This window comes from Phycodurus eques, chromosome 22, assembly GCF_024500275.1.
Source record: "Phycodurus eques isolate BA_2022a chromosome 22, UOR_Pequ_1.1, whole genome shotgun sequence".
Classification (NCBI taxonomy): Eukaryota; Metazoa; Chordata; class Actinopteri; order Syngnathiformes; family Syngnathidae; genus Phycodurus; species Phycodurus eques.
The window spans coordinates 8918557-8933191 of NC_084546.1; the positions used below are offsets into that span (position 1 = coordinate 8918557).

The following is a 14635-nucleotide window of genomic DNA, read 5'->3' on the forward strand; positions in this document are numbered from 1 at the left end:
GTGACAGTAAAGCGTGGAAAGTTTGAACTCCGAAGTCGGACAGCCAACTTTGCAAACTTCAATCTGAGCGTGTTTTCATCTCGCTAACTAACCTATTTTGTTCCCAAACAGTCAATTGTGTGTCAACCAGTCTATTGCAATATCGTCGTTGCACTCTTGAGCGCTCAACTCCAGGCTTTTGGATTAGATTTTGGAGCAGAAGTGTGGCAAAAGTTGATTTATGGTTTGCATTGGAATATTCACATGACTAATAAACACATTTGTACACCTCAAAGGTGCGAGCTATTGTTATTGACAATTACTGACTAGTTGGTGTTGCTAAGTAGTACAAGTAGTGCACTCCATTTTGGAAACACCCTCCTGAACAAAGAACAGTGGAGACATGTTCATGAGTAATTTGCTATGGGTTGTCTACTAAATGAGCTTTTCTTTTCCAACCAGACAGTCTGTCTCTTGCTGCAGAGCTGCATAAGGGAGGGTGCAAGTACAGGGGGAGGGTCATCTCAAAATTGCCGCCACGTGCACTCAAATGCCTGCTTTATTACAACAACTTTTACCTGATTGGCCGATGCCCAGAAGCGAGTATTTATATACGACATCTGATTGGTTGCCGCCTTGGAGGCTATAGTGAACGGAGTGCAAACCTCCCAGACGAGATTCTTCCGCGTCTCGTACTATGAGAAAGTAGTCCCGTGATGCAAATGGATTTTTAGGTCATACATTCGATCACGAATGTGTTTGAAAATAGATTCTGTTTTTCGTGTGTATTTCGACGCGTGCTTTGTGAACGGTGGTCTTTTATCCGCTTGATTTGAACGATTGGGTCGCCCCGTATTGGCGGCGGAGGGATACCTAACGTCCCACTGCGCGTCAAAATATTGGCTGTGGAAGACCGCGTCAAAGCTCAGACAGCGGCAACTCCTCGGGACGTCGAGACGCTGCGGAGGATATTATAACCTGCTCTTCTCGCGAGCCGTTTCCAAATAAATCGGGAATTCTACGCTTGTCGTCCCCTCCTCGGAACATTGTTTTGTTTGTTTGTTTGTTTTTTTTTAGTTGGTTTTTGTCGGCAGCACCTCGCGTGTCGAGAGCCACTCCGACCCGCTTTCATGTCGGTTTTCTCGCCACCGGTGTGCCGCTGTACGGTCGTGACACGAATTTAACGGGCGCGGTGCGGCCGAGTTGGCGCACTGCTGGACTGGGTATACCCGAGACTGTCCGCACCACTGTTTAGACGGCGCCCGGACCCCCAAAAGTCTCTCTCGTTGTACTCGAAACCTCGACTGGCTGCCTTGGATCACCACCACCGTTTTTTTTTGGTTGTTGTTTTTTTTTTTTTTTAAACCTTTTTTTTTTTTTCTAATATGTTGCTGTCAAAGTTTGGTTCATTTTCGCACATTTGCAACCCTTCGAGTATGGACCACCTCCCAGTGAAAATCCAGCTTCAGCCGGGTAGGTCACACGAACGGTCGGGGTGGTGGGGGGCAGTTGAAAGAGGTTAACGGCTAACTGCCCGACTCTCGCCGGCGGTTTGTTATGGAACGTATCGGGGCGCTAATCTTCGCACTGTGTTGTCATCCAACACAGTCAAAGTGGAGAAGGAGCCGTTCGAGAAGGTGTACCAGGTGGGCTCCGTGCTGGGGAGCGGTGGCTTCGGCACCGTGTACGCCGGCAGCAGGCTCTCTGACGGGGCACCGGTGAGTCGCGGACGGGGTGGAGGATTTTTCCAATGAGCAAACGTATGCGACTTGTGAAATGTTTTCCTTGTTTATTAATTTTTTTTTTTTTTTTTGTAACTGTAGGTGGCTGTGAAACACGTCGCCAAGGAAAGGGTGACCGAGTGGGGCTCAATTGTAAGTGTTTGTTTTGGTGTCATGGAGGCGCGGGGGCTGCGTGTATTCCCCGCACTCATCATGGCTTCCCTGTGTTTTCGTCTCAGAATGGAAGCATGGTCCCGCTCGAGATCCTCCTGCTCAAGAAGGTCAGCTCGTCTTTCCGCGGAGTTATCAAATTGCTGGACTATTACGAGCGCGCCGACGGTTGGCTCCTGGTTATGGAAAGGCCGGAGCTCGTCAAGGACCTGTTCGACTTCATAACCGAGAAGGGGGCTCTGGACGAGGACGCGGCGAGGGGCTTCTTCCGCCAAGTCCTGGAGGCGGTGCGGCACTGCTACAGCTGCGGGGTCGTGCACCGGGACATCAAGGACGAGAACCTGCTCGTGGATCTCCGCACCGGGGAGCTCAAGCTTATCGACTTCGGCTCCGGGGCGATCCTCAAGGACACCGTATACACCGACTTCGACGGTAAGCAGCTGTTTTTTTTCCCCCCTCTCTCTCTCGTGCTTTTGGCCTTGATGCACTCGGCGCTATTTTCAGTCGCGGAGGCGGTCACTAGCCCGTGACGCAGTGGTGTATTTATTTATTTATTTATTTATTTTTTGGGGCGGAGGGCTTTCCTCGCGTCATTAATTATCTGTCCAATGTAACCGTGAGCGCTTTTTTGACGAGTCCATGACTCATTCGATTCCCCACGCAAGACTGGAATCGAATATTGACCACGGCCTGAGTCACGGTCGGGTCGTCGAGTGCCACGTAACGTGTTTGTTGTGAAACCTGAGCCGCAGCGTCACATGATGGAATCACGTTTCCTCCTCTGTTTGGGGGGGGGGGGTTGTAGAGGGAGCTATTTTCTTTTTTTTTTTTTTTTTTTTTTTTTTTTTTTTGCATGGCCCACGAACACTAACCACTTTGTGCTTTTTGTGCACCCTCCATCCTCACTGTTCTTGCCCCCCTCTTGTGTTTTTTTTTTTTTTTTTTTTTTTAGGTACCCGCGTGTACAGCCCACCCGAGTGGATCCGCTTCCACAGGTATCACGGCCGCTCTGCCACGGTGTGGTCGCTCGGCGTGCTGCTCTACGACATGGTGTGTGGAGACATCCCCTTCGAGCAGGACGAGGAGATCCTGCGGGGGAGACTGTACTTCAGGAGGAGGGTTTCGGCCGGTGAGTGGGAGCCTACCAAGAGTCGACTGTCGCCCCCTAGCTGCGCTCAGTAGTACTAATGAGATCTGGAATGAACCGCAGCAAAAAAGAATGAAGTCCACAGCGATTTCCCAAGCTTTATTGAGCCAAGACACATATTTTATATCGGGGGGAAAAAAATCTCACAGCACACCACCACAGGTTAATGGCCATCTAGTGGAAGAGCATTTAATTGTTCTGCCTGTTAACTCTACGTCACTGGCATTATTACATCTCATGTGCCACAGCACACTGGTTGGAAATGACTGGTCTGGAATGTAGACTCATACACATTGATGCCTTCGGTCCCTTTGAGCTTTGTCATCCTCAATGTCGTCTCTCGATTCTGCAGATTGCCAGCAGATGATCAAATGGTGCCTGGCTCCGCGGCCCTCCGACCGGCCCACGCTGGAGCAGATCTGCGACCACCCCTGGATGAGGGCGACGGCCGAGGCGCCCGAGTCCAATCCCGAGGAGCCGGCCGCCGGCGACATCCGCCTGCGGACCATCGCCACCGATTCGTCGTCGAGCACGACCTCGAGCAAGGAGAGCCTCTGAGGATGACTCTGAGGGACTCCAAAAGACTCGGTGGGGAAGCGAGGGGGCGGTGCCAGGCTACGAGGAGTTGATGGACTCAAGTACGGCAGCCTGCAGCCTAGCTGGCTGATCAATGGCCATAAACGTACTTTTCAGCAACTGTTTGTTGCTCATCTTAATTCACCCCCACATCTCCTTTGTTTTCATTCATTTAATCCAAGTTGTTTCCTAAACGGGAACATTTTGCTGTTTGGGTGGTCTTACCAGCATTATTTATTCCTCCTTTGCCCTCTCCCTTTTGAACTCGTTTTTTGTTAGTAGGCTGGTATATGCATCCGGCAAGGCCTTCCTATTCAGATATGGCTGCTCTCATAGAGCTTTGGAGAATTTTTTTTTTTTAATTCAATGTTTAAAAAGTTTTCATTTTGGAGTGCCTTTTGTTGGAACGCTGCTTTTTCTGGGGGCTTTTCATCTCAACTTTTTATTTTTCTTCTTTTTTCGGACTCAACCTCAGTGATGGAGACCACTGTCACCGACAAGCCAAGTAGCCCCCAGCTGAGAGGCTGCGAGAGCATTAGAGAGGAGAAATGGAATACTTGAAACACACACACGTGACTGTGTATCACTCTTCGAAGCTGCTCACTCACTCTATAGCCTGAACAGGTGTTTTGGAAACTGGATCCTGTCTTTTCTGAATGTCAACATGTCAACACACACACACACGCACACACCTCTACCCCGCTCTGCCTTTGCGCTCACTCATTCTCCCGGTCTGTTCAGCCATGCCTGTTGCGAGGTGTCGCCTCTTTCACTTTTTTTGCCTCCCGCCATCTCACTGCTTGACACTTCACGGCCCCCGCCCCTGGCCTCCCTCAGGGGCTCCGTTGGGTGTGAAATGCACAATCAATGCAATATTCATCAACTATGTTTTTTTTTTTTTTTTTTTTTTTTTTTTTTGGTAAATACTGTACAGTGTGTTCCCCCTCTTTTAGTGTGTAAAATATTTTTTTTCCCCCTCCCCATTTGCATTTAATTTATTTGTAAACGTGTAGACATTCCACATTCTGTGGTTATTTATTTATTTATTGTCTATGCTTAAACTCCTCCCCCTCTAAAATGATTTTTGCATATCCTACTTGGCCTTTAGTTTGCATTCCTAACTTATTTTTACATATCGACAATGTTTTTTTTTTTTTTATATAGATGTGGAGGATGCACTGACAGTTGTCGATGTAAAGCAGAATAAAACCAGTTTACTTAAATTTGAAAGCATTTGAATGTTATTTCACTACTTTGGAGATGGAATCCATCTGGTTTCTGTACTTTCAAGTTGAAGTTTGAGTTGTTCGGGAAGCAAAACAATTGCGGTTTTTACACAGCCTCAACTCGGGCTCACTGTTGCCATTCGGGGCTCCAAAGGATGGATATTTTCAGTTTTTTATTTTATTTTTTATTTTTATTATTATATACTAAATTTTTAATTAAAGTCCCATTTTTATGTACAGAAGTAACTGGTGTCTTGATTATTTCAAAGTGCAAAAATTCAAGTAAAACCAAGATTTTTATTATTATTTTTTAATAGACACGACACAAGGGTCAGCATGACTGCGCCATCACAGCAGCAATCAACTGCATGACAATGTGCAGAAACCGTGCGGCTAAGAAGGTGTGTGTGTGTGTGTGTGTGTGTGTGCGCGCGCGTGTGGTTGGAAGGAGAGAGTCACAGCTGGTGTGTTAAACCAGCTTTCGCTCCGAGCTAATCTCTCGTCAATTACTATCTTCTTCTGACCGGAAGTAGACATGTTTTTGTTATGAGGATCCTAATGTGTTAACATACCAAGTTGTGCTATCTCTCAAAGGACTGGTGAAAATAATGAAGACTCTGCTGTTAATTCATTAACACAACTCTGCCCTAGTACTTCTAAAGCACCAACCCACGTCTCATTGGCATTTTGGCATGTAAATGAGCGCCATCTTCATCAAAACCGATGCAGATGATGGGAAGGCCTCATCCACTCTCACTGTGAAATCCTCATGAAGTGGAGCTGGGTGGGCTTATGGTACCCTCTGCTTTTAATCAAATGTCTGACCCAACTGCGGTGTCAATTAGCATCTAGAGCGCAGGTGTCAAACTCACGGCCAGATTCGGCCCGCCACATTTTATGCAGCCTGCGAAAGCAATTCGTGTGTGTGTCAACTTTCATGTTTCTTACTAAAATCTGTATCTTCTAACATTTCAAGTTGTCGTGTAATAAATGTTTAGATATTGAATTTTTTTTTTTTTTTAATAAAACCCCTTTTTGCATTAGCAAACAATCGTTAAACTATCATATTGCACTTCTGATTTCAAAACTATTAAAGGCAATTAAACATATTTATGGTTTCACAGGCGCCATGGCCCTTTGAGGGTAACTGTAACTACAATGTGGCCTGTGACAAAAATGAGTGACATGTCTGAATTCAAACATGAGAACTCAAATGGTACTGTTTCTTACGTGTAGTATTGTAGCTGACAGGTGACGCCTCAAAGCGCCTGCTGTTGACATGGCAATCCGATGATATCATATGAAAACCATGAGTATGCAAACCGGTTCGGACAAGTTGGAGAGATATTCGTAAGTGATAAGTCGCCAGACACAAGAGGAAGATGCCAGATGGACTCCAGGGGCCCCGAGGGCCCCCGGTGAGCACAGATGGGACGGTGGGTGTCAACCCACACAGGCGGCACGGGCTGAGACGCCAGCACTGAGAACAGGAAAAGACGAGATGAGAGATCGCACCATTGTTGCCAGTGAGACTTACTACATTTCACACTAGCTTCTTTGTTTCTCCATGTATGCGTATGTGCGTCTATGCGTCTGACCCTGTTTTAAGGACATGCGACCATTGCAATGCATGCGTTTGCAACGGCCCATGCCATGTTGTTAGGGTCAATCCAGGGAAACCTATTATTTTGTGTTCAGAATTTTATTTTTGAAAAACCGTCAGAAAGTGAGACACTGCATTGTAATTTGAAAGATGAATTGCTCTGTTGGCCAATTTCTTTTAATCATTTTGATCATTCTTTAATTATCGTGTTTTTAAAATGTTGTATATTGATAACATACGCGTTGGAGTTGACAAGACAGTAACCGTCATGAAAATCGGTTGAGAAATGATTAATTTACTACTTAATTTCAATGTCCATGCATTGCCTTCTATGGGAACGTCGCCCCTGCCAACATGGCTGCCACGTAGGCACGTTAGTTAGTCGGGCTCCGACAGCGCGCTGGTGTAGCTGTTCATATGTACGTGGACTGATTAACCTTTCGTTGTCTTAATTAAAAAGACGCTACAACGCAATAGATAACACGCAAACTGTAAACAGCATTTGGGGGGGGGGGGGGGGGGGGGACGAAAATAAAATGTTTTTTCTGGACTTCTTATACCACGTCAATCACAAACACTATTAGATTTATGATTGGATGATCGTATATGGAGGCGGAACTTCCGCTTAGAACGGCACTGGCTTGATCCAGATTCAATGATTGTCACGCAGCGCGAGTCGAACCAAATCATATATGCTTTCCGTTCGTCCAGACCAAGAATGTTCGCAAACTGAAAATAATACGCAAATAGAGGTCAGTTTTCAACCCAAAATTTTGGACGTAACATGAATTGTTCGTCAACTGGGTCGTTCGTAACCCGAGGTTCCACTGTATACTATACTTTATATTTTTAGCTTTTGTTTCCTTGACACCTTAAATGCTAGGTAGCATCTTGTAGCCCCCCCCTCCCCCTTGAAGTGAAAAAGTATAACCGGTTTTACTGTGTAGATAAACGTATCCATCGCAAAGGGCCAAGGTGTGCTTGCGTTGGTTTGGTTTAGTGTGGACTCGCACATGCACAATCAACACTTTTGAGGCGAACCAGTTTTTTCTTTTTTTAACATCCTGTTTTGTCAATATAGTGTATGCTGACCTCCATGTTTACTCTATTGGCTGTTTTATCCAGATGTCTGGCAGTCTTGTAGTTCATTAACCCATCAGACTAAAAATAGACTCATAATGAACTGAGCTTTGCATTTAACCATCATGGGATTCAATTTGAACCTTGTCGATGTGTTGTGTAGATGTCTCCCGCCCTCGAGGGGGCTTGTTGCTCCCTCTCGAGGCCTCCTGCTGTCTGCCGGGATGTACCGCCTCACGCTGCGGTCCTGGTGTTCATTAAAAGCTGCGCCGCTGCCAACAAAGGAGTACCTGGCTACGAGTTTGGAGGGAATCTGCTGCTCACCCTGAAGGAACTCTTTGTTCTGTGGAACATCGGCGCCGTTAACGGGACCAGTAAGTGTGGGCGCACGCGGCGTTGAAATGTTGAGGTGCTTATCCGAGGGCACGTGTTCAAGCACAAAGAGATCGTTGGGATTCAAACAGAGGCAGGGAGGCGAAGATCCAAAAGAACACAAACAACAAAATGTTTGGTTATTTCCAGTTTTGTGGCGGATCTTTAAAACTGACTGTCACCCCCCCAATCGCCAAACGTTTGCTTAAACATGTGACTCTACTGTACTTTACTTATTTTTACTCCGTTTACTGTCTGGAATGTGCGTATGCATTATACTCTACTGCATTTGATCATTATCCATCCCTCCATTGTCTTTTACCGCTCTATCCTCACAAGGGTCGCGGGCTGCAGGAGCCTATCGCAGCTATCTTCGGGCAGGACGCGGGCTACACCCTGAACCGGTCGCCAGGCAATCGCAGGGCACATAGAAACAAACAACCATTCGCACTCACATTCACACCTACGGGCAATTTAGAGTTGTCAATTAACCTAGCACGCATGTTTTTGGGGGATGTGGGAGGAAACCGGAGTGCCCGGAGGAAACCCACGCAGGCACGGGGAGAACTTGCAAACTCCACACAGGCGGGGCCGGGATTTGAACCCCGGTCCTCAGCACTGTGAGGCAGATGTGCTAACCAGTCGACTACCGTTCTCATTATGTATGGTTTTATTTAATTTATTTTTTTTAACCTAGTTTGTACAAAACTAACCAAATCAATTTACAGCGGAAATAGTTTTCGGTGCAAATCTGGAATCAAAGTATTATAACTTAAAGATTTAAGTTATAATACTTTAATAAATTTAAAGATTTTAAATTTTTTTTTGTATTGTTGAAACTAAAAAAGTAATTTACTCAAGGAAAACGATAGTAATAGTCGGATGGGTCCTGGTTCGATGACTTCAAGCTCTCTGGTTTCATGTTTCGTTCCGACAAACGAGGGCCGTCGTTGTAGGATGACGAATGCGTTAGTTTGTCCTTTTTGGCACAATGCGTGCTGGGTCGAGCCCGGCCGTCCGTGACCTCCCAACAAACGGGTGAAAACTGATTGCTTTCACAGTTGAGAGCACTGAAGGACTCCCTGTCATCAGGCTTTGTTTTGAGGCTCCCTAAAACAACTATGCATGAGTCACGTGTGTATTAAAAATTCATCTTTGTTTTGTCCCGTTGTTTTTGTGCAACTTCATCCCATTTTGGCTCCTTTCCTGAACGACCAGAGCAAATGTCACAGTCTCGTCGGCTGACAGTTTACGCCAGTGAGTCTCGCGTCGTAAACTCTTGAGATTGCAAAAGCGTTTCAGCCTCCTGTTTAAAGAGTACAGTCTGGCGCGCCTCCTCGAGGACTATGATTAAAGGGCACGCGTTGGCCACAGGTATGCAACAACCACTTGAGGCTGAGCGCGGCTACCAGGAATGTATATGGGAGCTAACTGTACTGTCACCGCTCCTTCACCACGTGAATACACGACCATATATATGACCGTGGCGAGCCTGGGAATCGGTTTGAACTTAAGAGGACGAAACAATCGTGAATGCAAATTGGCTTTCCAAGAATGTTCCAAACTAAAATCCTGAATCCCGCAAGAACTCGGTGGGAATTTATTAACTCATTCACGGCCAGCCTTCCCCGGTAACATGGATATTTGACTTGTAAAGCTGTCAATGGCAGTGAATGTGTTCAAAGTAATATTACAGACCATATTTTTTCACTTACTAGCCAGTTAATCTGATCAAAGATTTCAATATCTCCTGAAATTTAGTGGGTTTGTGTCTAAATGTAGCATTTTTAGCCTACCCTGTTGGCGGAATCTTTGAGGAGTTTGTAATCGGAGGATCTTGATGTGTGTGTGGTGCTACATCCTCAGATCGCAGCAAAGCACTTTACAATTTGAAGAATTTAGTAGGATTTTGTACTAAAAGTAGTATTCCACACATAATTCTAATTTGAATGGCTATTAAGTCTTATTTTTTATTTTAATTTTTTTTTGTCAACACAAGTCACTTGCTGATGTCTACTTTTGACATTACATATTGACTGTTTTTCTCAGGATTTGTGCGTTGATATGTGTTTTATTGGGCAAAAAAAGTGTTTAGATATGTCCTTGTATATATTTCACTTGTCTGTCTCATCAGTGCCTTCCAGCCTCCTCTTTGTTTTCTGCCACATGTCTTATTAGCCCTTATGTTTTTAGTGTCTTAACATCAGATTTTCTTTTGCGTGCGTGTGCTATTGTGTGTGTGTTTTGTTGTGTTTTTGGCCCTGTCAACATTCGGTTTTGCACATTCAACCACTAAATGTCCACTCCTAACTGTCAAGACTATTACAAAAAGTCAGATACAGAAACCGAGAGAGTGCAATTCAACTGCACTTCAAATCTCAGCTGTTACAATGACCGAGGGGTGACTCAGCAACGTCTCCCATCAACAACATCCGCAAGACTTTTTTTTGTCTTATTAAAGACAAACACAACAATAAAGAAAAAAACCCAACTCTGGAACATAGCGTTCCTGTCACAGCGCGGTCATAGTTTCGTCGACCTCAAAGTCTTTGAATTGGAAGAAATGTGAGAATGTTTTGCACCCTTGGGTGTATCAAAGCAATACCAGGCGCATCAATGCATCAATTGTGTTGACTCCTCAGCACCAGTTTCACGATGACACTCGAGTCGAAGCAACACATGGGCCAAATATCATGAATTAAGCACCATTTAATTCATGTTTTAAAGTTACTAACGGTCATGGTGCCTGTACCTGCTCATCCTGGACTCCTCCCCCTCAACCTTTGTTGTTTACCTGTGGCTCCGTATCCACGGCGATGGCTGCAGTGGTCACAGCGATGATGTTACAACCAGGACAGCCAGTTCCCAGACAAGGGGGAAACATGGGATTCTCAGTAATAAGAATAAGGCAGCAGTGTTCCCATAAGGCTGCCAGTACTACTTGAATCCCAAAGCAAGAACATACAGTAACTACATGATGTACAAAGGACACTCACACCACGTGCTGGGCGGATATAACATTGAGAACATTTATGGAATTCTGTTCAAAAGGGAAGTTTGAGTCAATACAGTAGTTCCCCGCTCTATTGCGGTTCATCGTTTGCGCATCCGCATTTTAAAAAAATGATCATTATTACAGATGAATGCAATCAGCACACTGACGCAGGAGCTGCTGTTGGCCACAGCTCACGCGCAGACACTCACACACAGGCTCGATGATGTCACCCCACCACATAGGCAATACTGTTCGTACATTATTTTCTGTATTAAAAATAAATGTTCAGATAATGGTTTCAGTGTGTTTTACTATGGTTACATGCTGTTTGTGCATGTGAGAGGGGTAAACATGATTTTACATTTTTTGTATTTTTTTTTTTATGGTTTTTCTGTCGTGCCAATTTTCACGTATTGAGGGTGGGTCTGGAAACGCGGTTTCACTGTACTCCCATTTTGTGCTGGCTGAGTGAGAATTCCCACAGCAAAAGCGAGTGCTCCAGTGTTATTGGAGCAAGTCAAGTGCATTGCAACGCAGCGTCACCTGCAGCGCAGAAACTCTGACGCGAGCCCAACACAACTAGGTCACATGCAGCATCATAACGCACACACAGAAGTGCAAATACGGGACGTGCGTGAGGAGGTCGCCGCTCTCGGCCTACTTTGCGCTGCCGTCCTGCAGCCTTTGTACGGCACGTAATAAAGATGGGGAAACGGAGTCTACTAATTATGATAGCGCTGCAGCGCACACTGTAGTACCCTTGCACAATCTGTTAATACAACAGCTGAGTCTTTACATGGAAAATAATGCTATCGTAGGATTGTTTGGTTTTGATATTGAGCTCTTAGCCATGCGAGTTAATGTGTTAGATTTCATTGTACCCAAGAAATTTTCCGGTGACAGGGTGTCTGCTGGTTTATAGGAGCCAAATGTAAGGATTTTTAGATGGACTTCACGGTTTTTGAGCTCTTTCTGAAATACCTGAAGATGATGCCAAAGCCCTGTCTAAATAGGAAGGTAATACAGTAATTGCCGGTGGAAAGGAAGCTTGGAGAAGTGACACAACTTGACTCAGAGACAAGCTTGGTACGTCCGGGAAATGGTACTGTAAGTTTAGACTGGGTTGTTCGTGAAGTTACGGAGACTCTTCGTCGCATGTGCACTTTCAAAAAGTCATTTATTTGTAAGGATAATGTTTTAAGATGGGTTTGAAACGATATTAAACTGTTTTGTGGACGTAATTTGCGGCATATTTACGGTTTGAACTTTAAATAAGGCAATTATAACAAATTTTAGTGGAAACAATTTCTCGTTTTTCGCTCTCCGTGGCAGTCGGTTCCTAAAAACAAAGTGCAGCATTCAAAAAGTCAGTTCGACCAAATGTAAGACGAAGCAGTTGGCGACATGGGTTTGGTCATATCACATATTTTTGATATTCTTTATAAAATCAGTTTGAAACATTGCCGTTTTTGGGACAATTGTTTAATAGCTTTGAGCTGTGGATTCAATGACTATTGTATTTTCTAAGGATAGTTAATGCCTTTTATTTAGGAAATACATATTTCAGGATCCATTGACACTGTGCAGTGTGTGTAATTTGCAAGCCTTTTCCTTTTGAATGTTCGTAATTTGCGGTGAAACATTAAAATAGACCGCGTGAGAGGTCAGCAGATCAATAAAATGTGCTTGAAGGCTTCCTTAAAGTTGTAATTCTGTTCTCTGGCAAAGCAAAAGCTCGTGGCAGTGATCCAAACGTGGGTGGCAAGGCGCTCAGGTGGATGGCAAAGGTCCCGAAAGGACTGTGTAACTCAACAAACCGTGATGTTGCTGCTGCTGCTGCTGCCAGGGATACGTTTTTGGTTGTTTTGTTTTATAAGGAAGGAGGAGGAAGCCATTAGCTCAGTAGCTTCAAAGAATGCACTCAGTGGGCAGCTGAGATTACTTCCGCTCCAGCAACTTTGAGTTCAGCAGCACGGCAACACAGGCAGCGCCCGCCCCCCCCCCCCGATTAGCCGAGCACGCTTTGCTTCCTGTATTCGCCGCCGCTGTCTGCGTCGACAGCCGTCACGGAGTCGCGGTGTGCCACATATGGATGAGTCGCATAAGTGCATAGTCCCATTATCGCACTCTGTGTTTATTCACGTTTGCGTCTCAATGGGTTATCTGCGGTGACGTCGCCACAGAAGGTTACGACTATCAGGTGGCCGTTGTCATATGTCAAGTCTGCGTCGGGCCTTTTCCGTTGTGCGTAAACAATGTGCTTCATCTTGTCAATTCGTGTTGACCGATATGCAATAAGGCCGCAGCGGGCTCGGCGTTATTGCGACCTTTAAAACGATACGGGGGGCCATCGTGGTGAGGTCGTCCCGCTGCGTGTTAGCTTGACTTCCGTCGTCGATGAATTCGTACGGAAGCTAATTTGTTGCTATGCGGTCTGACCGCGTCGGCGAGTGACATCATCTCTGGTCAACACGAGCTGAGGTTCATTTGCAAAGAGCCAGCTGTCACTGAACATACGGATGACATCATGGAGAGGCCGATTTTCTTGTTTACGCACTTTGTGGACAAAACTATTGGGGCACCTAGCCACCCACGTGAAGATGAACAATTAAGACACAATTCATCGATCCGGACCAACATTCTGACTGTGCCTTAATTTGTCCAAAATGATTTATGTATACAAACAGTGTACCTCTATCTATGCAAGCGAACAATTAACTGAACAATTCAATGCTTTTGGAGTAGATGGCAGATGGTAAATAATCTGTGGTTTCACCTTTTTTGGAATCAGTCAGAGCGGACGCACACTGAGTTTGTAAATTTATGAGTAAATTGAGAAGAGACCTTCATTATTTTCGTATATATATATATATATATATATCGCAGATTATTTTTTTCTAATGTAAAATATGTGCCTTGGTTTAATAAGCTTGGGAAACACTGAATTAACCCATTCTCACCCTCATCCTCTATTTCCCGTGAGTGAATTGTGAAGGATTTTTACCCAGCAGGCTTTTGGGGAGGAGGGGCAAGGATGGGGTTCAGTGGTAGGGCAGAGCACAAGTGCCGGTCACCTTAAGCTTGGGGCTAAAAAGATTGCATCTTGGACCGTATAGGTCACTCATATATGCAGATTTAATATGGTCACGGTTGAATGTATTTCTTTGAGCGTGCTCGAAGCATGAAGTGTCCGCAGTGGAAACATGAAAGAAGTCATGTGCTGACTTAAATTGCATTGGGCAACAAGGATGGACACACTACCTGCTGACGTAATAGAGGTTAAAAATGATGACGTAGTGAAAAAATGATGACGTAGTGCCAATGAGCCATATAGCCCGAGATTGGTGAGCCGTGGTTACCGTGGTGACCACAAAGCAGCCATTTTGCGCATTGGAAGTCGGTGCGTTTTGGGAAATTCAGTACGGACTTTCAAGAGACAGAAGCGTCTCTCTTCTGTCCGGCTGTCATCAGCTCTTATGAGTTGTTCTTTTGGTGTGTTAGCGAGTACTTTAGTTCCAGTAAAAAGAAAAATGTTCCATGGAAGGCAAACGGAATCAAAGTGGTCTGTCAGTCAGTGACATTTATTGCTTTGCAGATGCTTATTTTAGAACAAAGTGAATCCGTTTTAGGAGCATGCTAAAGTGTCACTAGAATGCCTCGGGGAGAAAGTCATCCTCCGATTCATGACAGTAGTCTTGTATTTGATGTTGTTTTGGCTGCGGGCGTCATGTGACATCGTGTTTGTGTTTTATCATAACACAACCG

General features: G+C 45.1%; 1 protein-coding gene across 1 annotated transcript; it reads left to right on the forward strand.

The window, feature by feature from the left end:
• The first annotated feature begins 919 nt into the window (after nt 1-919).
• LOC133397401 (serine/threonine-protein kinase pim-3-like) lies at nt 920-5062 on the forward strand. The gene is made up of 6 exons (XM_061668248.1): nt 920-1452; nt 1588-1697; nt 1803-1853; nt 1940-2303; nt 2824-3000; nt 3371-5062. Exons 1-6 carry the CDS (start codon nt 1365-1367, stop codon nt 3574-3576), a joined length of 996 nt encoding a protein of 331 aa, XP_061524232.1. The 5' UTR covers nt 920-1364; the 3' UTR covers nt 3577-5062.
• Nucleotides 5063-14635: the final 9573 nt, after the last annotated feature.

Bases quoted from the DNA above. Each gene is read 5' to 3' on its own strand.
- LOC133397401 (XM_061668248.1), top strand. From the start codon at position 1,365: ATGTTGCTGTCAAAGTTTGGTTCATTTTCGCACATTTGCAACCCTTCG. The intron at 1,453-1,587 runs GTAGGTCACACG...CATCCAACACAG, and splicing joins GAAAATCCAGCTTCAGCCGG to TCAAAGTGGAGAAGGAGCCG. The intron at 2,304-2,823 runs GTAAGCAGCTGT...TTTTTTTTTTAG, and splicing joins CGTATACACCGACTTCGACG to GTACCCGCGTGTACAGCCCA.